The 22,586-nt window shown below is 60.1% G+C and overlaps 1 protein-coding gene across 11 annotated transcripts in view; it reads left to right on the top strand.

Annotated features, from left to right (window-relative positions):
- The window catches only part of CACNA1C (calcium voltage-gated channel subunit alpha1 C), a 462,295-nt gene that overhangs the window by 391,824 nt on the left and 47,885 nt on the right, over positions 1-22,586 (top strand). For 6 of the 11 annotated variants that reach the window (XM_049694801.1, XM_012539283.3, XM_012539278.3 and 3 more), the window contains exons 21-29: positions 1,115-1,174; positions 4,736-4,842; positions 6,887-6,974; positions 7,461-7,568; positions 8,531-8,583; positions 8,895-9,041; positions 10,235-10,436; positions 11,741-11,899; positions 12,327-12,437. In XM_049694801.1, coding sequence (XP_049550758.1) covers positions 1,115-1,174; positions 4,736-4,842; positions 6,887-6,974; positions 7,461-7,568; positions 8,531-8,583; positions 8,895-9,041; positions 10,235-10,436; positions 11,741-11,899; positions 12,327-12,437 — 1,035 coding nt within the window. Of the gene's footprint in view, positions 1-927; positions 988-1,114; positions 1,175-4,735; positions 4,843-6,886; positions 6,975-7,460; positions 7,569-8,530; positions 8,584-8,894; positions 9,042-10,234; positions 10,437-11,740; positions 11,900-12,326; positions 12,438-22,586 lie in introns of all 11 variants that reach the window. The other 5 variants (XM_033417409.2, XM_012539280.3, XM_033417410.2 and 2 more) reach the window with 2 other exon arrangements.

Genomic DNA, 22,586 nt, shown 5'->3' with positions numbered 1-22,586 from the left:
TCTTAGGACCGTTAGCCGGAGGAGACCACGGACCCAGCGCCTCAGGCCAGCCTGACAGGCCGCAGCAGACTCCGCGGCCCGCGGGTGTTCCCCGGGGGTCCCCCTCCCTGGAACTGAGCGGTTTATACCTTGCCCCAAGGTACACTGGCCCGTCCTGGCCGCCGGGGGGCAGTGGCAGACGGGTGCTCTGATGAGGCCTCCCTCGCATAGGAGGGCCTCAGTGACCCTCTGCAAAGTCTAAACCAAATTTGGAGACCACCCCAGGCTCCGGTGACCTACATCATAGGCCAGAGTAAGACCTGCCATATCTCGAAGCCTCGAAACTTTACCAAATCCCAACCACGTGGGCACGAAGGGAGGAGTCCACCACCTGCCACGCCAGCCGGTGGTCCTGCCACCTGCGTGGTCCAGAGCTTTCTTACTGGGAAAGGCGCTGGCCCTCGCTCTGACCCATCACCTGAGACGTAGTAGAGCATGAACCCCGGAGCCTGCCCCTAGCCTGGGGTGCACCCTTCCGCACCCTGAAGGGCACAGCAGCGGCGTAGGGTCCCACGAACATGAGAGACTAGCTCGTCATGCCAATGCGAATTAAGCATTTTGCAATTTCATGCAGTGAAAAGCAAACCCCACGCTGTCCTTTTGACAAGCGTCCCAGCGGCCTGATTTGGGTTTGTAAGTAAACTGAATTCATGAGAAAAGCACCCAGCCAGACCCAGGGCCAGCTGAGTCGGCCCTGGAAGCTCCCCTCACAGATCTGGGGACTCCAGGACCCAGTGCTGTGCCAGTGCCTCTGGTCCCCTAACCCGTTCCACTGTCTCCCCACGGAAAGGCTCCCTGCTTTGGGTGACTTCCTGCTGGTGACCCCTCCTCCCGTCCTGCTTCTCCCATCCCTGCCCCATCCCCACCCTGTGTCTCTTTGTTTTACAGATTCTGTTTTATTTTGACATTGTTTTCACTACCATTTTCACCATTGAAATTGCTCTGAAGGTAATGCATGCCCCCCGCTCCTGCCCTGTCCTGTCCTGTCCTGTCCGGCTGTCGCTGCTCTGCTCCTAACACACGCTCTGTTGTCCGGCCACTCGGAGCCACTAATCTGGTTGTGCTTATCTTTCAGATCCTAGGCAACGCAGACTATGTCTTCACTAGTATCTTTACGTTAGAAATTATCCTCAAGGTAACGCACGCAGCAAAGCCTCCTCTCTCTCTGCTCTGCCCCTTTCCTCCTGTTTCTTTCACTCGTTTTTACTCTCAAGTCTGAAACTGGAGGAATTTGTGCCCCTCACTCTGTGCCTTGTGCGCAGTGTCGGACTGAGGCTGGCCGGGCACCGCCCGCCCCCCACCGCCTCTGGAAGCCACGCCTGCCCCGGGCTGGAACCGTCTTTTCCTCCTCCTGCCCAGAGGAGATGCCGTACAAACAACACAAGTGGGAAAGCTCAGGGGCCTCCGGGAGTCACCCTGCCTGTGCCCATCGGAGGCCTGTTGTCAGCACAGGCCTGTGTGGGGGTAATCACGGGGCCAAGGCCAGTGTCCCAACCGAGGGCTTGGGACAGACCCTGCAGACACCTCTGAGCCCTGGGTTACCCCCGAGGCTCTGCTGCCTCACCCCTTGCCCCGGGCCTGGAGGAGGGAGCATGTCCTCCAGGGCTCAGTGTGGAACCCAGAGCCCAGGGCTGAGGGGCTGGACCTGCTCCAGCCCGGTGACCCCAGCACAGTAGAGCCCACGTCTGAGCAGCTTCGGGTGACAGGCGTTTGCCCTAAGCTTTATTTCGTTATTTCTATTAATATACAATTAATATATTACTTACATCTACTCTGTTAGGGTTTTCAAGTTTCCCAGGGCACCCGAGCTTCGGGGGTGAGTTCCGAGTCGAGGGAGTGTGTGTGACTCCCGTTCTCTCCCAGAGCCTGGGGTCACCCTCACCACGGTCGGCAGGGCCGCCCCGCTCGGTGCCTCCCCGGGGTCCGGGCTCCTCCCACCCTGCACGTGTGGCAGCCCCAGACCCTCCCTCCCGGCCTTCTTCAGGCGAGGACGGCCTGTCACATCCACATACAACCTGAGTGGTCACTTTCGCAAGCCTTCTTTTTTTTTGTCCAGACCTCCTGGTTCCAGCTAACCAGACGTTAACCAAGAGGAATCCAGGAGTGTTCCTCGGGTTTCCTCTCTGACCCCGGGGGTGGGGAGAGGGAACCGGGACCGCCTGGCTGCGTGGATGCCCTTCCCTGGACTCCAGACTCGGGGAGGCACACAAACGCCACACTCTTTCCTGGTCTCAGACCCTCCCCCAGCTCCCGGGTGGGCCTCAGCGGCGCTCCTTTTCCTCCAAGGCTGCCGTCTCCTTACAAGCACGGTGCTGGCGAGATCCTCTCTCCCGCCCACCCTCTCCCTCTGCTTCCCGCTTCTACGCTGCCTGACTGTGCCTCTAGGTGGAGCCCGGCCCCAGGACACTGCCTGCACCCGGTCCCCCGGGTCCCTCTGCCCCGCCCTTGGGCCCGGCATCCTGCCCGGCAGAGGTGACCGTCGTGCAGGAGGGGTGTCCAGTGTCAGGGACAGTTGGAAGGCCTGGGCACGTTTAGCCTTGTGGGACCAGGACAGTTGGCCTGAATGATGCCAAGGGCTGTCACCTAGAGGAGGAGGGAGGTGGGACCAGAACCCGCGAGTAGAGATTGCAGAAGGTAAGATGCGTTCAATGAGCAGCATTGCTGCCCGGAGCGGAGCTGGCTGGACGGAGGGGCGTCCTGCCCTCCCAGCCCAGCGTTCAACCCTTTCCTCTCCCCAGCGAGGCTCTTCCTGGGCAAAGGTTAGGACTTCAGGAGCAGAAGTAGGGTAGGTGGCAGTCAGCAGACAGGGTAAAAGGGGGGTCCTGCACTGGGTACCTGACTCCCTGGATCTCACAGGGAACTTTCAAATAAATGCCCCGTTTTCCCAGCGTCCACCTGCCCTTTCTCCTATGGCCACCCTTCCTCTGGCCCTGCCTGGGCGGACAGCCTGCACACACACACACACACACACACACACACACACACACACACACACACTCTCGCCAGCCTTCGGGGCTCAGGGCCTCTCAGTTAACACAAACCATGGAAGCACCCGGGCCCGCACTCGGGGGCCCAGACCTCCACTAAGAGACAGGACAGCAAGCAGCCCCTCCAGCTGCAGGCCTTCGGGACAGATCCCCAGCTGTGTCCCCGCAGCCCTTCGGGACAGATCCCCAGCTGTGTCCCCGCAGCCCTGCACATAAGCCACCCACTTCTGGAAGCTCCTGGCAGGCCTTTGGGACAGATCCCCAGCTGTGTTCCCTGCAGCCCTGCACATAAGCCACCCACTTCTGGAAGCTCCTGGCAGGCCTTTGGGACAGATCCCCAGCTGTGTTCCCCGCAGCCCTTCGGGACAGATCCCCAGCTATGTTCCCCGCAGCCCTTCACATAAGCCACCCACTTCTGGAAGCTCCTGCAGGACACAGGTGCCTGAGTCCCCTGTGACCCCCTCCTGCAGGAGATAAGTGGGAAGAATTAGATTCCAAGAGCTATTTTTTGCCAATTTCCCCTGTGTTTGCTTTTGAATCGCTCCGCGGACGGGCTGCCTTGCGCACGCTCTGTTTCCAAAGAGATAGATTGGCCCCAGGTGACCAGGGAGCTGCTTCCAAGCTCTAAGCCGTCAGCTCCAAATTTCCCCCTTTGGCTGTCGCTTCACGGCTGTGACCCTTCAGCCCTTCACCTGGAAATCCACTGGCCCTTAGCTTACGTCAAGGAAATCGGACAGGTGTCTGTGGGGCCTCAACAGCGGCTCTAGGCTGAGCTCCGAGGGGGGTGGTGACAGCAAACCCGAGACAGTCATCACCCCTGACGTGGTCCCTTCTTAGTCTCCAGGGGGCTTTCACGTGGTTCTCCAGCAGGCGCCTCACAACGGCAGGGAAGGGGATGCCACTTTACAGAGGGGGCACTGAACATCCTCCCCATCACAGGAGGGACCCAGAGTCCAAGTCCTAGCTCCCCGGCCGAGTCCAGTTCTCTGTAGAGAAGCTCGCCTGGCATGCAGGTTGCCGGCTGCAGGACAGTGACCTAAGGGCTTTGCGTGTAATTCCCGAGGGCGCTTACCACCCTCCAGGGTAGAGGATTTCGTTGCCCCATTTCTCAGATGAGACTCAGAGAAGTTGAGTAACTTGCCCCGGGCACTCAAAGTGCAGAGGGTGGCCTGGCTCCAGAGCCGTGCTCTTACTGTGGTGCCCGCGGCCCCTCTGAACACACGGCTCCAGAACCAGACAGTAGAATGGAGCTCAGAGTACCAGGCCTGGGTCATCAGCACTGCCTGGGGCTGGGACGTGGACAGATGCGGGTTGCCAGCGTCCTTGGTAGAACTTCGGGCGTTAGGGTCTGCCCGAGACTGAGGGATTGCCTGGGACTAAGCCAGGAAAGTCCTGGGAAGCCAGGGTGGCTGGTCCCCACCGGGGGTCCCCCCAGAGGACCGTGTCCTAGGCGGGCCCTGCGGTGGAGCGAGCTTGTGGCGGGGGCTGTGGGGGACCTGAGCGTACAGGGGCGCGAGGGAGCCTTCAGGGGCTGCAGCAGCGCCAGCAGCAGAAGCTCCCAGCACCATGTCTCCTGTCCTGCCCCCCCGCCCCCGTCACTCCCGGGCTCCTCACCTGGGCCTGGCCGGAGGTGCCGTGTGGGGAGGGGTGGAGTGAGGGTCTCTGGAGCCCGGGGGCTGCTCATGCCGCGCCTCCCCGTGTCCCCCCAGATGACCGCCTACGGGGCCTTCCTGCACAAGGGCTCCTTCTGCCGGAACTACTTCAACATCCTGGACCTACTGGTGGTCAGCGTGTCCCTCATCTCCTTCGGCATCCAGTGAGTGGGGCCCCCTGGCCCCCGAGGGAGGCGTGGATGGGGGACAGTGTCGGAGAGGACAGCCGGGAGCCAGGGGTGGGGGGAGACGACAGCTGGTGGTGGGGAGGCCTGCCTGTGGCCACGCAGAACTAGGCTGGGAGCGGGACAGGCCCTCGCCGGCGGCCGTGGCTCTGGTGTCTGGGTCCTCAGTGGTGGGACCCTTGGGGTACATTGACCCAAGCGAGGATCTGTTTCCATGTCTGGATCTCACCCAGCAGGTGGGCCCGGCCCAGTTACGAGAGAGGAAGGTCTCCAGGGCCCTCCTACTGGCTCCGCGGGCACCCTCAGCCCAGGCCTGCGGTGGCCACGGCCAGCCCTGACTCCCCCCGCCCCTTCCTCTCGGGTCTCCAGTCAGAGCCCCTGATGAGGGAGGGAGAGGGAGGAGGGACTGGTCCTCACTCCTGGCTGTGCAGGGGAATCACCGGAGCAACTTTAAAACAAGACCTTTGCCTGGACCCCTCCCACCCCCCAAGCTTTGATTTAATTGGTCTGGGCTACAGCCAGGGCCTGAGGGATTTTAAATGCTCTGCGGACAATTCCACCTGCAACCAAGGCTGTGAACGTGCTCAAGTTTAAAAGAATCTCATTACTAGTTTCTCCTGAATTCTCCCAGCTGGTAATGCTAACCCTGTACTTAACTTCCAAAGCACTTTCCGTACACATTCCTCTCTGAGCCTCACAGGACCCATGAGGCAGGCAGGGCCAGTGATGTTATCACTGTTTTCTAGACAGAAAACTGAGGTCAGGACCTGGGACTCGGCCCGGGTCACCCCAGTGGCAGGGCAGAGGCGTCTGGGGCTCCGTCCCGAGGCTGTCCCCATGGTCGGCCTAGAAGGAGCGGAGGTGGAGGCATTCAGAGTGAGACCCTTTGCTGGGATCATCCTTATTCTACCCCAGGCTGTCTGCCTGTGAGCTTGTGGGTCTAATCCCGTCACTGCCACTAAATCACTCTTACCCTCGAGCCAAGAATGCCCCCCTCAGTCTGGCCTTTCCGTCCCTGAATCCCCCCTCAGTCTGGCCTTTCCGTCCCTCCCATTGTCCCTGAGATGCTGGGATGGGTCGGGCGGCCCTTTGAGTCCCTTGTGATCAGACAGTCGTGAACCAGAGACACAGGGCTTTCCCCCAGCCCACTCTCAGCGGACGGCGTCCTGACACGGGAGGCATGAGGTCAGCGCTTGCTGACGGGACCACGTGTTTTAGGTCCCAGGGAGGGTAAGGGCTCTCCAAAGGCGGCTTGTGGGTGAGGGCGAGGGACGCTTCAGAGAGCCCGCCAGCCGCCGTGGTGAGGGGCCTGCGTGCCCCTGGAGGGCGCAGTGGCCTGTGCTCCCAGGGGAGCCGGCTGGGCCCTGGCGCCCCAGGTGCGCGGAGTCTGGTGTCCGAGCCGTCGCCTCTAGGCCTGGGTGTGCTGTGCACAGAGGGAGCGTGATGGGCAGCCACCTGGGACTTGGGTTTGCAGGTGAGCACCAGGTATCTCCTCCACCCAAGGTCCCACCATTCGTACAGTATTTCTTCAAGTTCATGATAATAAAAGCCACCACGTGTTCACATCACTGCATGTGCCAGTTAGGCTGCTAGATGGTTCGTGTGCGTTTTCTCATTTAATCCTTGCAACAAGCTCGTGAGGTGATCGCTGCCCCGTTTTACAGATGGAGAAGCGAGGGCCCAACAGTTAGGAAGTGTATCCGCAGTGGCCGGGGTCTGGTGGAGCTTTGCGTCGCTCCACGTGTCCTCGGCACGGTAAACACCCCCCGAGTAGCATACACTGCTAGTGGCTCACGGTAAATGCTTTTCCCGTGATTTGCTCGCCAACAAGAAAGTCCCCGGCCAGCTCTGGGTCCCTGCAGTGGGAGAAGAGAACGGGAAATGGTGCTGGGGCGAGGAAGTCCCCAGCAGACTCCCCAGTTTCTCCGTTTGGGCTGGGACCTCCTGCCAGGAAGCGGCTCACCCTCCGCTGCCACGGGACCAGGGGCAGGAGAGGCTCAGCCCCGCCCGTCCTCTCCCCCAGGTCCAGCGCCATCAATGTGGTGAAGATCTTGCGGGTCCTGAGGGTGCTGAGACCCCTGAGGGCCATCAACAGGGCCAAGGGGCTGAAGGTGAGCCAGGCGGTCCTCCGTGGGAGCCTCAGCCTGGGGGTCCACATGAGGCGACGGGCAGGCGGGAGACAGGGCCGACAGTCAGGCTCCCGGGTCGGAGCCGGGACCCTCCTGCCAGTACCTCAGCCCCACTTCCCATCCCGGGTCCGTGATACACGGAGCCACAGCAGAGGCCCCGTTCACAATCCCAGCTTCTCAGCAGAGCTTCTGCAAAAGGAGACACACACACTGCCCCGAGCCCCAGGTAGCGATGAGACCCCTGAACTGCCGCCCCCAGAACGCGGGAGGTTAGCGGGGCTCCTGGAGCCCAGTGGGACGCGGGTTTCACCAGGCTCCATCACCCCGTGACCTAGGAGGACGTGCGCTTTGCCCCTTTGAGTCTGATTCCCCCACTCGTGGCAAAGGGCTGCCCGCACCTCCTCTGAGAGGCTCGTGTCAAGGGGGCTCAGCCCAGGCCCCGGGCCCGACCCCTCTGTCCACCTGCAGCACGTGGTGCAGTGCGTGTTCGTGGCCATCCGCACCATCGGGAACATCGTGATCGTCACCACGCTGCTGCAGTTCATGTTCGCCTGCATCGGGGTCCAGCTCTTCAAGGTGGGGTCTCGGCCGGACCTGTGGCCCTGCATCCTTCCCGCCCACCAGCTTCTGGGACCTGGACGGGAGCTGGCAGAGGGGACACGGAGGGGACGGTGCTGGGTCACACTGGGGTTGGATGCGGCCTCCCCACAGCCCCTCGCAGCTTCCAGACCCGAGGAGGACTAGTTCCCAGACCAGAGGAGGACTAACTAGTTCCCAGACCAGAGGAGGACTAACTAGTTCCCAGACCAAAGGAAGACTTAACTAGTTCCCAGACCAGAGGAAGACTAGTTCCCAGACCCAAGGAGAGCTAACTAGTTCCCAGACCGGGGGAGGACTAACTAGTTCCCAGACCAGGGGAGGACTAGGCCCGAGGAGGGCTAGCCCCCAGCCTGAGGAGAGCAGCGCAGAGGCACGCACCTCCACCACTGCCCGGCCCTTCCTTGTAGAGAACGGCACAGGGGCTGCTATCCCCAGCCCCCTCCGTGTGAGTCACCCACCTAAGCCCGCGGGGCTCCCTGTGACCACAGCACCGAGTCCCCCCAGGTCGCTGCAGAGCCCCGGTTTGTCTGGGTCCTCGCCCTGCTCCCGGCGGGCCCTCGGCGGCGGGGAGGCCGGGTCCCTGGTTCCTGCCCTTCTCTTTCTGCCCTTCTCCCCCTGAAGCTCTCCCCTCACCGTGTCGTCGTGCCCTGACTTCCACCGCCGAGCCCCCTAGCCCCGCCCGTCCCCCCTCCCTCTCCAGACCTGCCCTGTGGGCCCAGCTTCGCGTCTGGGCTTCCCTTCGGTCGGGTGCCTGCAGCCCAGGGCGTGTTTGTGCACCGACCGCTCTGAGTCCTGACTTCCCGTCTGGGCTCTGCTCTCCTTACACTTTGGTCCCGAGACCCCAGCGCAGAGCTGGCTACAGCGATATCACTAATCGGTTTTTGACTGGTCCCTCGATTAAGGAGCTTCTCCAGTCACTTTGCTCTTCCACCTTCCAGGGCAAGCTCTACACCTGCTCGGACAGTTCCAAACAGACAGAGGCCGAATGCAAGTGAGTACGGCCGGGGGGCAGTCAGGCTGGTTGACTCCAGGCGGTTGGTGACTTGTCCTGGGAGGACGGGCAGCCCGTTCTGTCTCTGACAGCAGTGGTGGCTGCACTTTTGCCCACGGGTTGTCTGGTCCTATTGACGTAACACGTAAGATCATCTGTTCCTGAATATTCCACCCCTGACATCTTCCCAGCGGCTGGAGCTCTGGGTTTAAGCTTAGCCAGTTTCATCCCACCCCCAAGCCAGGAGGCAGTGGTGGGTAGGCTGAGGGGAGACGGGAGAGCCCAGAACGAGCCCCTTCTCCCTTCCTTAGGGGGAACTACGTCACATACAAGGACGGGGAGGTGGATCACCCCATCATCCAGCCCCGCAGCTGGGAGAACAGCAAGTTTGACTTTGACAATGTCCTGGCGGCTATGATGGCCCTGTTCACCGTCTCCACCTTTGAGGGGTGGCCAGAGTGAGTACGCAGCTCCGGGCCGGGTTCAACTGCCGCTCCACACCGTTCCCAGAAACCATACTTCTCCAGCTCCCCACGGGCCGTGGTTGCCGCCCAAACACCACTCTTCTTCTGGATCTCAGAGCTTCAACCCAAAACGAGCTTCTTGTAGCTCCCCTCCCCAAGCTAGACTGAGCCACAGTAAAGCCTGTCATCACCCTCATGGCATCTGGGAGTGGAGGGGCCCCTGGGTCACCGTAGGACTGAAGTTCCCAGCAGGCACGGACGTGGGTAGAGACGGCGGAGGTGCCCGCTGGTTAGCCTCTGCCGCAGTCTCCTTGGAGGGAGCTGTGTCTGATTTGCGGAGGAAAGTTCCTGCAGAGGCAGTGCTGCCAGGCCTGGACCAGCCCGGTGGCCCATAAGCTGCATCCCCTCCACCAGGCCTGTCCAGGAGGGCCTCCGTGTATTTCTGTACAGACACCTGCTTCCCTCACGCCCCCATGTGTATTCCGGTGACACGATCATCTGAATGTCAGGAAACTCTAGATATTTCTAAGTCAACGACAGCACGTGACCTTAGGTGAGAGGCACCGTTATTAAATGGTAAAATACCTGTGCTACCTAGAGAACAGCCACGTGCTGTGTGGAGTAACAGGCCGGAGAGGAAGCAGCCTGACGGGCACGTAGCCGCGGCCCAGCTGGGCGGCAGACACGGGCCACCTGAGTGTAAACCAGACCATGGCTGATGATCTGGGTGAGCCTGGGGCGTTTTTCCTGATCAGGTGTTTCTATCTTAAGTGGACACTCGTTCTCAGACTTATTTTATGTTCACTGTAAACCCTCCGGGTCTCTGCCAGAGAAGCAGCAAAGCTGTCTCAATATTTACCAGTAGCTCCAGCATCTGAAACCAATGGCCATGACTCATGTCACAGTTAGACAGCTCCTGCCAGTTTCAAAACACCTTCACATACGTTAGATCAACTACCCTGCCCGGTAGGAAAGTCCGGAATTATTGTCTCCACTTTGCAGGTAAGGAATCTGAGGCTCAGAGAGGTTGAGTGGTTTGCCCAAGTCACACAGCCAGTAAGAGGCAGAGCTGGGGCTTGAACGCAGGCCTCCCGACTCTCGGCCTGGAGCTGTCTCCGGCCCCCCGGCCCCGGGGAGCTCGGAGCAGCGGTGTCATCGCCACCGCCCTCCGCGGGCTGTCCCCCCAGGCTGCTGTACCGCTCCATCGACTCCCACACGGAGGACAAGGGCCCCATTTACAACTACCGCGTGGAGATCTCCGTCTTCTTCATCATCTACATCATCATCATCGCCTTCTTCATGATGAACATCTTCGTGGGCTTCGTCATTGTCACCTTCCAGGAGCAGGGGGAGCAGGAGTACAAGAACTGCGAGCTGGACAAGAACCAGGTGCCGCCGGGGGCAGGGCTGCAGCTTGGTTCCCCGGGGGGCCAGGGGCCGGGGGTGAGGGCTGCAGCTTGGGCCCCCGGGGGAGGCTGTGGTTGGCAGAGAGCCCCAGGCCCCCCGCCCAGTGTCTCCCGGAGGCCCAAGGGCAGAAGGGACGCAGACCCTGCAGATCCAGCTTGCAGCCGCGCTCACCAACAGGGTCTGTGAACAGCTCCTCAGGGAGACTCGGTGGTGGGTCTGGGGGGTTTTGTGAAAGAGCCTCTCGCCCACACCTAGAAGCCGGTGAGTCAAGAGGTGCCCAGGGTGGGGCGGCACCGTTGATAGAGGAAAGAAACCAGAACAGTGAGGGTGGAGGTTTGGGGCGGGGAGAGGACGGCTTAGAAACCACTGTTAGATGGTTTCTTGTAGAACAGAGAGGCTGTGCACGCAGAGGGGGGGGAAGGGCTCCAGCAGGAGGGATGCGGCCACGCTGGCCCTGGGCTGAGCTCCGCGGCCGGGAGGGCAGGCTGGGTGTGCGGTCGGGAGGCCGGAAAGCGTCCACGGGAAATGCGTCCCGTCCACGGGGGACTCAAGCTCTGCTAGGTAAGGAGCACCCCCGTCAGGCCCGCTGCACCCCTTGCAGCTCCGATGTCCACACCTTGAGCCTGGACTTTGGACTGTAAGGAAGCCAGGAGAGAGGGAGGCCAATTAGCAAGTGTAGGCGAGAAGTGACGGTAGAAGTGGAGAGAACAGCGCTGGTCGGGCTTGGAGGCTGGGTGAGAGAAGGGCCTGGGGGACCCTGGTCCTGACCTGGGCTCCGGGCACAGCGCAGAGATGGCCGGAGTGTAGTCGGCCCAGGATCCCATCCCCTGGCCGTGAGCTGTGACTTCTAGTCTGCGGACCCTGGCAGATAAGGAAGATGGACTTAGGACAGGAGAGGAACACTGAGGAGAGACGGGCCCCCAGGAGAGTCTGTGGCTGGGAAACCATCAGCGAGAAGACAGACTGTCAGTCAGTCAGCCAGTATTTACCAGATGCCACCGAGCATCTGCAGTGCACAGTGGGCATCACCGAGATGGAAAGGAGGGGACACGGACCCCCTGACTACGTCCTGATGGGACTAACTAGAGAGGGTCTCTCCCCCGTTGAGGGAGGGATAGAAAATCAAAACACGTCCAAGTAGCAGCTCAACCTATAAACGAGCTAGAGCTGTAGACGATGTCTCTCCCCCAGAGAACCCCTCCCCTGGGGTGTGCAGCTTCCTCTGCACCCCCCACCCCCGCCATCCCCCAGCATCCGGGTTTCTCACCCCCGTCTCCCCGACGCAGCGGCAGTGCGTGGAGTACGCGCTGAAGGCCCGGCCCCTGCGGAGGTACATCCCCAAGAACCAGCACCAGTACAAGGTGTGGTACGTGGTCAACTCCACCTACTTCGAGTACCTGATGTTCGTCCTCATCCTGCTGAACACCATCTGCCTGGCCATGCAGGTCAGTCCAGTGGGCCGGCATGGCATCTGCCGGTGGGCGCGTGGGCGGCGTGTCACCGTCACGCTGGCCAAGGGGGCGGGGGCGGGGGGGCAGCTGGAGAAGCACAAGTGTCCCTTGTCGAGGGTGGAGGATCCCAGGATCCTGGGCCGATGAGATGGAGGGAGGGAAGTGGAGCACAGGGGACCCTGAAGGGGCCGTGACCGTCGGGGGGCCGAGCTGGGTGGAGCCCCCCGAGGACCAGGAGGCCGGCGGGGCTGTCTCCCCATCAGGGCAGGAGCACGAGCCTCTGCGCAGCCGCGCTGGCGGTGCCGGCAGAGACGGGAGGGACCTGCGGGGCCCCACGGGGGTGGTCGGCCCCCCAGGCTGAGTGCTGAGGGGTGGCCGGGAGCAGCGAGCCCCGGCTCATGCACGGCCCCCGCCCCTGCAGCACTACGGGCAGAGCTGCCTGTTCAAAATCGCCATGAACATTCTCAACATGCTGTTCACCGGCCTCTTCACGGTGGAGATGATTCTGAAGCTCATTGCCTTCAAGCCCAAGGTAGGCCTCCGAGACGGGCCTCTGGCCCACGGTGCCGGGGGACAGGTGGGGGCCAGTGGGAGCAGAGGCTCAGCGACGGACCGTATCCTCCCAACGATGAACGTTCCAGCTCCGGAGCCTGCAGGCCTTGAGCCAGGCCAGCTCCTCGAAGCAGAATCTCAGCCCGCGGGCCGGGCCGTGGTCTGGACACAGGGAACAGGGACGTGCCTGCGCAAACCTCCTTGCAGGGTAGGCAGAACGGTCCTTGTCTCCCCACCATGGCCCCGGCCCCCAGCACGTCATCTAGAAGAGACTAGAAACCAAACCTCTCGAGGCCCAGCCCCCCAGACCCACCCGGGCTCTGTTCTCTCCCCGTTTTGCCCGCCGCGCAGACTAAGAGCCTGGCTGTAAGAGCTGAGCCGGGGCTGCGTTTGCTCAGGGCTGGGTGTCTGTTTCCCCACCTCAGGGCTGCATCATTGCCCCCTGTACCTTCCAGTACGGGACGGACCTGCAAATGTCTCTGCTTTGCTACTTGTAAGCAGCTTCTAGAAAAAAGGCTGGGAGAGAAGATTAGAGCCATTGGCTGAGTGAGGCAGGGCAGGGCAGGTTGGCTCCCTGTCACTTGGATTATCTGTGCCCTCCCCACCCGACCTGCCCCTGGGCCTCAAGGACAGAGGGTGACCCGGTTCAAGCAGGCCTTCCGTCTCCGGCCCTGTAGACAGGTCAGCATCGCCGGCGTCCACTGACCTGGGCGTCACAGGGGGCGGCTGCCCCGGAGGGGTATCCCAGTGGCTTGGAGGCTCCCCGCTGCTGCACAGCTCTGGGGGGCGATGAGAAGGAACGCATTATTTCTCAGAGGGTCGTGCAGGACAGCTCTCCAAACCTTCTCTTCCCCACTGTTACTAGTTTTTCCAGATGCAACACAGATCAGCGGGGGGTGGAAAGCAGGAGTCCCTGGCCCTATATTCCATTTCCATTCAGATGATCACCTGCCCCAGGACTAGCCAGGCCAGGAGGGGTGCCCCTTGGCTGTCGGATTCCTATTCAGCGCCAGGATCTGCGTCGTCTTCTCTGAATTAACATTCCACCAACCGTTCTCAGTAACCTGCAGTGCGACACACACCTCGTCGCGTGGAATCCTCAGGACGTCTCTCAAGATAGGCATTAGCTCCTCATCTTGGGGAAGAGGGGAGTGAAGCTCAGAGCAATTAAGTAGCGTATTAATTACACCATCATTAATCGGCAGAACTGGGAATAGAAGCCGGTGTGTCTGACTTTGTAGTCGATGTAATTTCCGCCACACAGAGCTGTTAGCAAGCATCTTCCCACACCAGGTGTTCTGCTGGGAACTTTCCAGAAAGAGGGAAACCACCTTTGAGGGGATTCAAAGACAAGACAGACCGTATTCTTACCGTGCCGAGTCTTCCTCTCTCACTGAGAACGCCTGGGAACCTGGCTGATTTTCAGAGAATAAGACCCCTAATGAATGCCATTTGGTGATAACAATGGTGTTTTCCTGTCTCTTCCAGAGCAGCAAATAAACGCTGTCTCACTTTCCCTTCCAAGACCTGTCCCATTTAGGGGCAGAGGAGACCATGGAATGTCCCTGGCCACCTTCTGTGGGGTCCCCTGCGGTCCTATTCCCAGCCATGCCGCCCAGGAGCCGGCAGGCTCACAGCCCGCAGCAGCGTGCCCTGGGACGACAGCCTCCAGGAGGGAAACCGGCATCATTTTCCCCCAGCTTTGTGAGACATACAGTTTACATATTTCAAAGCCTTGAGTCATTCCACGTTGACTCAGACGTGTTTCAGATGATGCCTGACGCCGGCTCCAGGGCCCTGCAGGGGACTTCCTGAGTCAGGCTCCCGAGCTCAGGAGACACACTGGGCAAACCTGCCCTAGGGAGCACGTGGCAGTGACACCTGCAGGGGCCTCTGCCTGGAAAACACTCTCCCTGAATCCTGCACACCCAGGAGCAAAAGCCCGTTTCCCGGGAAGCAGCCAGGTAGGGTGCTCTAAACCATAAAGCACCCAACTTCCTCCATCTCTAGTTTTCTGTTGTGAGAAGATGGGGTGAAATAGGAGAAACTTTTCCAGAGAAGTAAGAGAGCCATCCTGGGGCCATCTGCATTTCACACATGCCAGGGTCTGTCTGTGGCATAAAGAAAAAGGGAAATGGACCTTTTCTGGGAATACCCTGCCGGGGCTTCTGGCAGCAGAGGGGGAAGGGTCCCCGGCCTGGCCAGCCAAACAAGCCTGTCCAGTTGGGAGGAGAGTGGGGTTCCTGGATTCTCGTTAAGGAGTAGACTCCAAGAAAAGCATCCCCAACATTTCCAGGAAGATAACCAAACCAGAAAGTACTTGAGGGGACTTGCCTGGTGGTGCAGTGGTTAAGAATCTGCCTGCCAGTGCAGGGGACACGGGTTCGAGCCCCAGTCCGGGAAGATCCCATGTGCTGCGGAGCACCTAAGCCCGTGCACCACAACTACTGAGCCCATGTGCCACAACTACTGAAGCCCGTGCACCTAGAGCCCGTGCTCCACAACAAGAGAAACCACCACGATGAAAAGCCCACGCACCGCAACAAAGAGTAGCCCCCGCTCGCCGCAACTAGAGAAAAGCCCGTGTGCAGCAATGAAGACCCAACACAGCCAAAAATAGATAAATAAATAAATTTTTAAAGAAAGAAAGTAGTTGAAGCCCTGGTGGAAATATCTAGCTGGATCTGGCCCTAGAACCGGTGCTTCTAATGTGATCGTGTGTTTGTGCCACGAGTGAGTTTGCACCTGCGAGCGTCAGGTGAGGAAGGACAGTTAGGCAGTAAGGATGCAGGGATTGCCATCAGTCCTAACATCAGGTGTCTGAGGTTGGCCTGCTGGGCTTCCTACTCTGTCCCTTGGTCTCTGTGGTTGGTTGGCTGGTCGGTCGGTCGGTTTGTAGTTTGGCCCCGTTCTTTCGTTGTCCTCATGGTAATTGATGTTCTCGGTCTTCATTTCCATCTGTTCTGCTCGCCACCTTATGGAAAATAAATGGACTCAAGTAAATCCCTGCTCTGCTCCTAAAATTCACATTCTGTCTGAAGAATGGGGCAGGTGACAGGAGTGTCTTGGACACCTAATGGCCAGAGGGAATTTCTCCCCGAGAGGAGGACTGCCCTGGACATTTCCGATGGCCCCTGGGCCCCACGAGACTGTGCAGGACCAAGCTGGTCAGCATGAAAAGGTTTCGCATAGAATCGTCTGAAGTTAACTAAGTAGCTGGACTGTCCTCCTATCATGAACAGAAATTTATCAGCAAAGACAGGAAAAAACTTTTAAGATACAGTTTATGATAAGCACTGAAAAATATCCAATGCCTGGGCTTCCCTGGTGGCGCAGTGGTTGAGAGTCCGCCTGCCGATGCAGGGGACACGGGTTCGTGCCCCGGTCCGGGAAGATCCCACATGCCGCGGAGCGGCTGGGCCCGTGAGCCATGGCCGCTGAGCCTGCGCGTCCAGAGCCTGTGCTCCGCAGCGGGAGAGACCACAGCAGTGAGAGGCCCGCGTACCGCAAAAAAAAAAATATATATATATATATATAGATAGATAGATAGATAGATATAGATATAGATATCTCCAATGCCTAAGAATAAATCTAACCAGAAACCTCTCAGATCTTTACAGAAGTCTGTGAAATTTCACACAGAGGAGTTAAAGAAAACTCAGTAAATGGAGAAATATGTCATGTTCATGAATTGGGAAAGTCAATGTTACAGAGATGTCATTTCTCTTCAGTACAATCCCAGTTAAAACTCCAGATTGAACTTTAACCCAAGTCCTTCAGGGTCAATAGGGCGACCCAGGGGGTTCCAAGGCTTCAGCCCCTTTGGGCAGCTCTCCATGACTGTGGAGGTTCCAGGGCAGGGCCAGCCCCAGACGCTCCGCGCTCAGCTCTCGGGGGTGGGGTGATCATGTGCCTGGAACTTGCTGCTGACCATGACCCAGCAGGTGATGAAGGGAGAAGGGGCCCCAGGCTCCTGCTCAGAGAAGCAGATCGGCCCAGGGAGGTGGGAGGATTCCCGACTCCCCCTCCTCCCCCCAGGGACTCACCTGGGCCCTGGCAGGTGAGGAAGCGGGGGCAGCTGTCTCTGAGACTTTCCCATCCCCTTGGTGCTGCCCAGTCAGGGAGCGGCCACGTCTCTGCCCCCGGAGGGCCTGACCCCACAGCTCTCTGGGATCAAAACGCTTGTCCACACCCTCCCCGCCGAGAACAGTCCAGAAAGCGAGTGGAACCAAAATGGAAACACTCATCGCCCCCCTGGCCCCCGGCTCTTGGGCGTAAGAGCGACTGGAGCCTCGGGGACGCTCCTGATGCGGAGAAACTGGGGCCCAAAGGCGTTTCAACCCAAGGGACGCATGCGGTCTCCAGACCAGCGCCAGGACCGTCTGCAGGAATACAGACGCTCCGTGCCCACCGTCGGTCTGTGAACAGCCACCCGCCTCCTGGGCACCTTGGCTCATGCAGCCGAGGCCTGGGTTCTTAATTTTATTTAAATTAATTCAAATCTGTGTGGCCACATGGCCGGCGGCTGCCATATTGGGCCATGGGGCTCTAGACACCGCTTCTCCGCAGGCCGCTCGCGGGGTCTGCATCCCTCCATCCGTCCGCCTCACCCCAACTGCTCTGGCTTCATGGACCCAGGTGGGTGATCTCAGGTGTGGGAGCCCTGTGGGAAGAGTAAGACCGGCTCCTGGCCCGGCGTCCCCGGTGTGGGTCCCCTCCTGGCCCCCCAGTCGTCCCCGGACCTCCCGGGTCCAGTAGCTGCAGATGCCAAGGCAGGCGGTTCAGTGGCCAGCACCCGGCTGTGGGGCCGGGCCAGGCGATGTGCTCGGCCAGGAAGTCTGAGCTGAGAGTGTGGACGGCCTTGGCCTTGCCGAGCACGAAGGCGGCCTTCCCCGCATTTCTGGCTGTGCTTGTGCGTGAGGGTCCCGGCCCCTGGTGCCCCCAGAACAAAGTCTCCTCTGCCATCCTTAGGACGGTTTTCTGTCTTGGGAAGGACTGTTGCCCGAGACACGGTACAGATTTCCGGGGTGAACGGTCAAGGTAGGAAGAGTCATCACCAGCTGACTCCTTCCCTGGGCCATGGCAGAGGGACAGATGAGGGCTGGACTGGCAGAAGGGGCCAGGATGGGTGGGGGTGGGGGGTCAGGGAGCCTTCAGGGAGACTGTCTCCAGCCAGGAAACTGCAGCCGGTTCTTCCGTCTGTCCTCAGCTTTGTCCACATCCAGAACCTTCTTTCCTTGAAGACCCAGCATCTGCTTCCACTTTAGTAACAGCCTTTCTCACATGAGCACAACCTCCAGACAGCTTGGGGCTCCCCAGGGGCACCCCTGCCCCAGCAGAGGGGAGGGGGCTTCCGAGGCTGGACCCGCTGTCTCTGGTGTTTCCTTGTCCCCGGTGAGCGAGCCGCCCCTGCTCTGGGAGAGGGGCCAGGCGGGTGGAGAAGCAGGGCGAGCCCCCCAGCAGGTGACCGTCTGACGAGGGAAGGGACCCGTCTGCACAGCCGAGCCCTGCCTGCCTTCCCGCTCAAGCGGGACTCAAGTTTAGGCTATGATGTTCCTTTACGTCCAAAATCGGCTTTGCCCTCTGTCCCCCTGAAGAAGGCCAGCGGGGACCACACCAAAGGGTAGGCTCCGTCGGGGCAGCCCGGGCAGATGGGGCGAGAGGAACCAGGGCCGGGCTCTTCCAAGTGCCGGGAAGACCCCGTAGGCAGGAGCAATCGGGCTGGGGTCCTGGGAGGGAGTCCTCCCTGAGCTACTGAGAGAACGTCAGGACCCTTTCCTTAGAGCCAGTAAAGGACCAGGAGATGGAGGAGAAAGTGGGGTGACCGGCAGGAGAGGATGCCAGCCCGGGCCATTCCGTCTCCTGTCTGGAAAGCTGAAACTACTAGAAACTGGCTTTGTCTTCACCAGATACCACGTTGCAGCTAAGATCTGCTTTCTCTCCAGCTTTACCTCTGGATCCAGCTGTACCACTCGCCCTAATTCCCCTCCTAACAGTCTTAAGCAAGCGGACGTTTCTGCAAGGGGCAAAGGTTTTTGTGAGGCTTTATTTCCTACAAAACAAAGTTTACTTTATCTCTTGCTTGATCATCCCCCGCCCCCAGATCCCACCGACAGACGAAATTCTGGAGACAGAGCAGGAAGCCCACCTCCCCCCTCAGCATCACCTCGAACGAGCAGGGAGGGCAGGTAGGGCCGTTCTTTCCGCGTCCGTTCCTCGGTAATGTGGGGAGGCTGGCTTAGCTGGGCCTGAGTGGGGTCATGGCCATCTCAGTCTGCCCGGCTGCCAGGACAAACTGCAGAAATCTACTTCGCACGGTCTGGAGGCTGGGGGTCCCAGATAGGAGCACAGGGCCACGTCCAATGAAGGGGGCCCCGTCCGCTCACAGCTGTGTCCTCGCAGGTGGAAGGAGCGAGGGAGCTCTGTGGGGTCCCCTGTTCAAGGACCCCAGTCCCGTTCCTGAGGGCTCCACCCTCATGGCCTAATCACTTCCCAGAGGCCCCCAGTACCATTCCACTGGGCGTCTGGGAAATCTGCAGGGGGCAGGCCCCACGGTGTGCGGGCCGGGTCCGCCCCGGGGAGGGTGGCCCTGCTGGTCCTGAAAGGCCCCAGGGAGAGTGGCCCTGCTGGTCCTGAAAGGCCCCAGGGAGAGTGGCCCTGCTGGTCCTGAAAGGCCCCGGGGAGAGAGGCCCTGCTGGTCCTGAAAGGCCCCGGGGAGAGTGGCCCTGCTGGTCCTGAAAGGCCCCGGGGAGAGTGGCCCTGCTGGTCCTGAAAGGCCCCGGGGAGGGTGGCCCTGCTGGTCCTGAAAGAGCATTTAGGGATCGTTTGCTTGAGGAGCAAGTAGGTAACGTGTAGCAGAAACTGGGACTCGGTGGCCGGTTAGCGGCCAAGGTTCAGCGCAGCTCAAACTACCACTAGAAATGTGAAGTCTCCTTCTATTTCCTTCCGACATGGAAAGTCCAACTCTAAAAACACCGAGAGCCAGCAAGAATATTTCCTTTTCGGAACTTGCATGAAACTTAGACATTCTTTCAGGCTGGTGGGCTTCAATCACTGGAGAACCAAAACTCCCTTTTGGCAATAAATACTTAGTACTACTTCCTTAATTTTCCTTAAATAAAATTCAGAGAAAATCTAAATCTTTATGTATAGGAAACTCACACCTATACACATAATGTAAATATATATATATGTCTATAATTCCTTAGTTATAATGGGAAACGTCTGTGTTTAGTTCCCCGCACCCCCTTTACCGGTGATCTGCCAGATGGGCAGGGGGCGTTGAAGTCAGTCTGATCAAAAATAAACCCAGCACTCGTGGAAAGGCCCCTTGTGGGGAGGGCAGGGCAGCTGTTGCGTTTCATTATTTAACATGGAGATGATTCACGCTGGGTGACACGGCCACGTGAGAGTCACTGGGAGGGGACGAGCCCCCTGCGCCTGTCAGCAGTGGTGTCCAGACCCGCCAGCCTGGACCTGTGGGAGGGGCGGGGGAGGGCTGCTAGCAGGGCCGAGACCCAGACGATGGTGGCAGGAACAGTCCCGGCAAGGCTGCATGAGCTGGGCCCGCCTCCCCTCCCCTGGAGGCTGGCAGTCACTCTGTCTGACACAGGAGGGGCCAGGCCTGGTGACGCATCTCTGGAGTTGAGGGCAGGTTCTCTAGAGTGGGCACAGGTGGAGGCTGCAGGGGTGCGGTGGGCCACGCCCCCTGGGGCTAAGGAGGGGCCGGCCCATTAGGTGGCTTGCGTCGGGAAGGGGGGAGGGCGAGGATGGGATGGTCAGGTCAGGTTTGGGGGACTCCGCCCGGGGCGTAGTCTGCGGGATGGGCCGGGAGAAGATTCCAGGTGGGCAGATGACGCCTCGCCCCCACCAAGGCTGCCGTCCTCTGCATCCCCTTCCCGCCTCCAGGGGGCCCCCCGTGTTCCTTTGAAGTGGGGTGCCTGCGGACGTTGCCACGTGTCAGACGGCCTTGCCCGCTCTCGAGGCATATCCCCTTGGACCCTCGTCCTGGACGATCCTGCAGCGGGGTCCTGCCGTGGACCCAGGTGCCAACTGGGGCGGAGGAAACCTTCCCCAGGCCCCAAAGGAGCCCAGCTGACCCCCTGTCCCCTCACCCCGTGGGAGGCGGCAGGTCAGGTTGGGCTCACGCTCTGCCCACATCTGTGCACTTCCAGGCACCCAGAAGCACCCGTTACATCTTGGTGAGATAAATGACTGAGGGCCTTTGAAACCTTCCTGGGGAGAAAAAAGCTTAATTCCAAAGGAGAAACGAGAGCAATGTCCACTTCCAAGTGTGCACTCCTCTAACTACTGGAGTGCGGCCCCATCACCGCCACCCGCCCAGGGTCTCCTTGACCCCGGCCCCTGTCAGCTGCTGCCCTTTGCCCCGCCCGCCCCCGTCCCGGGCTGTCTGCTGGGGGGCTCCAGGGCTTCTGAAGGGGCACGTCACAGGGTGGGAGCTGCCAGGGGCCGGGGACAGCTGTGCACCAGTCATGCCGCCCCACTAGATGCCAGTGATTTCCTCAATTACTGTTACGTCTGAATGACATCCTAACGTCATACAGTTTCTATTATCTCTGTGTGGCGACACTCAGCCGCCGGCTGCACCCACCACCTCCCATCTCCCCGTCCCACGACCCGGAACCAGGCACAGCCTCCCAGCTCACGCCAGCAGGGCCCTTACTCGGCTGGGCCCCCTTCCCTGGCCAAGCACACGCCGTCTGCCCACTCCATTCTAGGCCCCGCCTCCCCCAGGTGGCCCTTTCTGCTTCCAGCAGCTCCACGTCCAGCCTCCACCCAGGGCCGCCCCCCCCCCGCCACGTCGATCTCTGGGGCCCCATGTGTCCCTGGAAGGGAACAGTCTTGGGGCAGAGACCCGGACAAAGTCCAGTCAGCTTCCTCACCAGGAAGAGCATCCGGTCACCTCCTCTGTGTTCCTTGCCTTCTCTCTGCTGGACCCGTCAGAGGTAGATAAGGAAGCCACGCGGGAGGGGATGGAGAGGAGAAGAAAGCCAGCAATGGCAGCACAGTCCCAGGTGTGTAGACGCCTGTGGACCCCTCTCACCACCGTCCTGTTTTAAAGCTTGTGTTGACTCTGCTCTGGGCGGGGAAGGGGCTGAGAGTCCCGAATTCAGGGCCAGGGCGTGTGCCTGGACCTCCCAGCAGCAGCCCTGCTCTCGGGACCAGAGACAGGATGTGGGCCCACCTGGCAGCCCACTCCTCTCCTCCCAGCCCTCCAGCCAGAGCAAAAGGGGCCTGGGTCTCCCTGGGAGGAATAGTGGTTTCTAGGAACCTGGCAGTTCACTATCTGTGTGGACCTGAGTTAGACAGAAGCTAGCCAGGACAGCTTACTTACGGTCACCAATCTCAAGTGATGCTGGATGTCATCCGAGAACCTCAGGACAGGCAGTCCTCACTAGGATTCAAGATGAGACCCACTGAAGGGAGCTTGGGATTCTGGAACCTTCACGTTCCCCCTCCTCCGTCCACATTCCTGAGCCTTGCCTTCCCCACTGCTCAGTCCCACCCCCAAAGCTGACCCTGTGCGTCTGGCCTCCCTAGAAGGGGACGGACCAGCTCCAGCAACCGTGGCAGTCGCTGGAACTCACTGGGCTTCCTACAGGTGCAGGCCCTTCACTTGTGTCATTCCTACCATAACCCACAGGTCGCCGTGTCATAGGGGGAAACTGGGGCACAGAGAGGTGCGGTTATCTGCTCAAGGTCACCCAGCCAGTAAGTGCTAGATGGAGGACTCGAACCCGGACACCTGCCTCTGCGGGTCACACCCTTAACCACTACACCGCCTCTTCCAGCTCAGAACAGCTCCAGGGGTGGAGTGAGTCAGGGCACAGATAATCCAAGAGAGGAAAATCCAAAATTCTCATGCAGGTGAAGTGCATTGTGGGTGCTGGGCAGCAGCGTCCTTTCCTAGTCACGTTGTGCTGAGCCTAGGATCGATTCGGTCCACGTCTCTTCTGCCGTGGCAGCCAGTGAGCAGAGGGTCGGCGCCCTCCGGAGAAGGGATTGTTCCCAGCGGGGCGCTTGCCTTTCAGCCCAGGGGTACACGCACGAGACCTCCTGAGGCTAGGGACCCACTTACCCTGCAGGGTTAGAGATGGCGAGAGAAAGT

Source organism: Orcinus orca, chromosome 11 (assembly GCF_937001465.1).
Source record: "Orcinus orca chromosome 11, mOrcOrc1.1, whole genome shotgun sequence".
NCBI classification, from domain to species: domain Eukaryota; kingdom Metazoa; phylum Chordata; class Mammalia; order Artiodactyla; family Delphinidae; genus Orcinus; species Orcinus orca.
The sequence above is the reverse complement of the archived record's forward strand: the minus strand, read 5'-3'. Positions and strand labels throughout refer to the sequence as shown.